Source organism: Phyllobates terribilis, unplaced genomic scaffold, assembly GCF_046119375.1.
Source record: "Phyllobates terribilis strain yellow unplaced genomic scaffold, ASM4611937v1 Scaffold_6942__1_contigs__length_40974, whole genome shotgun sequence".
Lineage (NCBI taxonomy): Eukaryota > Metazoa > Chordata > Amphibia > Anura > Dendrobatidae > Phyllobates > Phyllobates terribilis.
Genome location: NW_027369684.1, coordinates 7,897 through 8,637, shown reverse-complemented (window position 1 = coordinate 8,637; position 741 = coordinate 7,897). Strand labels below are relative to the sequence as shown.

General features: G+C 37.4%; 1 protein-coding gene across 1 annotated transcript; it reads right to left on the bottom strand.

Annotated features, from left to right (window-relative positions):
- Positions 1–213: 213 nt before the first annotated feature.
- On the bottom strand, positions 214–525 carry LOC141251345 (uncharacterized). The gene has a single exon (XM_073670309.1). It carries the CDS (start codon positions 523–525, stop codon positions 214–216), a length of 312 nt encoding a protein of 103 aa, XP_073526410.1.
- Between the last annotated feature and the right edge of the window lie 216 nt (positions 526–741).

The following is a 741-nucleotide window of genomic DNA, read 5'->3' as shown; positions in this document are numbered from 1 at the left end:
AACGTACATCAATATGCTTAGTGTGTTTGTGATACACCAGATCCTTACAAAGATACAGTGTGCTTTGACTATCCATATTCAAAGTTGAAGTAAACTTCTTACCAGTTATTTCATGTAATATACTCTGAAGCCAGCTTCCTTGGTTGCCTCAGTAGCAGCGATATACTAAGCTTTCGTAGAAGACAGAGCAACTATAGGCTGCTGCTGAGATTTCTAAGATATAACATTTCCATTCCAAGTATAGTAAAAAGCAGTAGTAGACTTCTTATTGTCCTTGTTAGAGGTATAGTCAGAGTCCACATATCCCAATAATGCATCCCTAGAAGTGTGTTCTGTATAAAACAGCCCGAGCTTACATGTACCCGAGACATACTTCAGTAGGTATTTCATAGCCTGCCAATGTTTGTCCCCATGGTCTGACATGTAACGACTCAGCACACTTATAGCAAATGCCAAATCAGGACGTGTGCACAACATAGCACACATAAGTGACCCCACAACCACATCATAAGGTACATGTTCCATTTTAATTTTTCTTTATCTTTCTTAGGACAATCATCTTTAGACATGTCTAAATGTCCTCCTAGTGGAATAGGTGAGATCTTACAGTTTTTCATAGCAAACCCATCTAAGACTTTATCTAAGTAATTAGCCTGAGATAAATACATAGTCTTTTAAGACCGGTTTCTAACAATTTTTACTCCTATAATTTTCTGAGCTTGTCCTAGATCTTTCATATCA

Coding starts and splice junctions, on each gene's coding strand:
- LOC141251345 (XM_073670309.1), bottom strand. CDS start 525: ATGGAACATGTACCTTATGATGTGGTTGTGGGGTCACTTATGTGTGCT.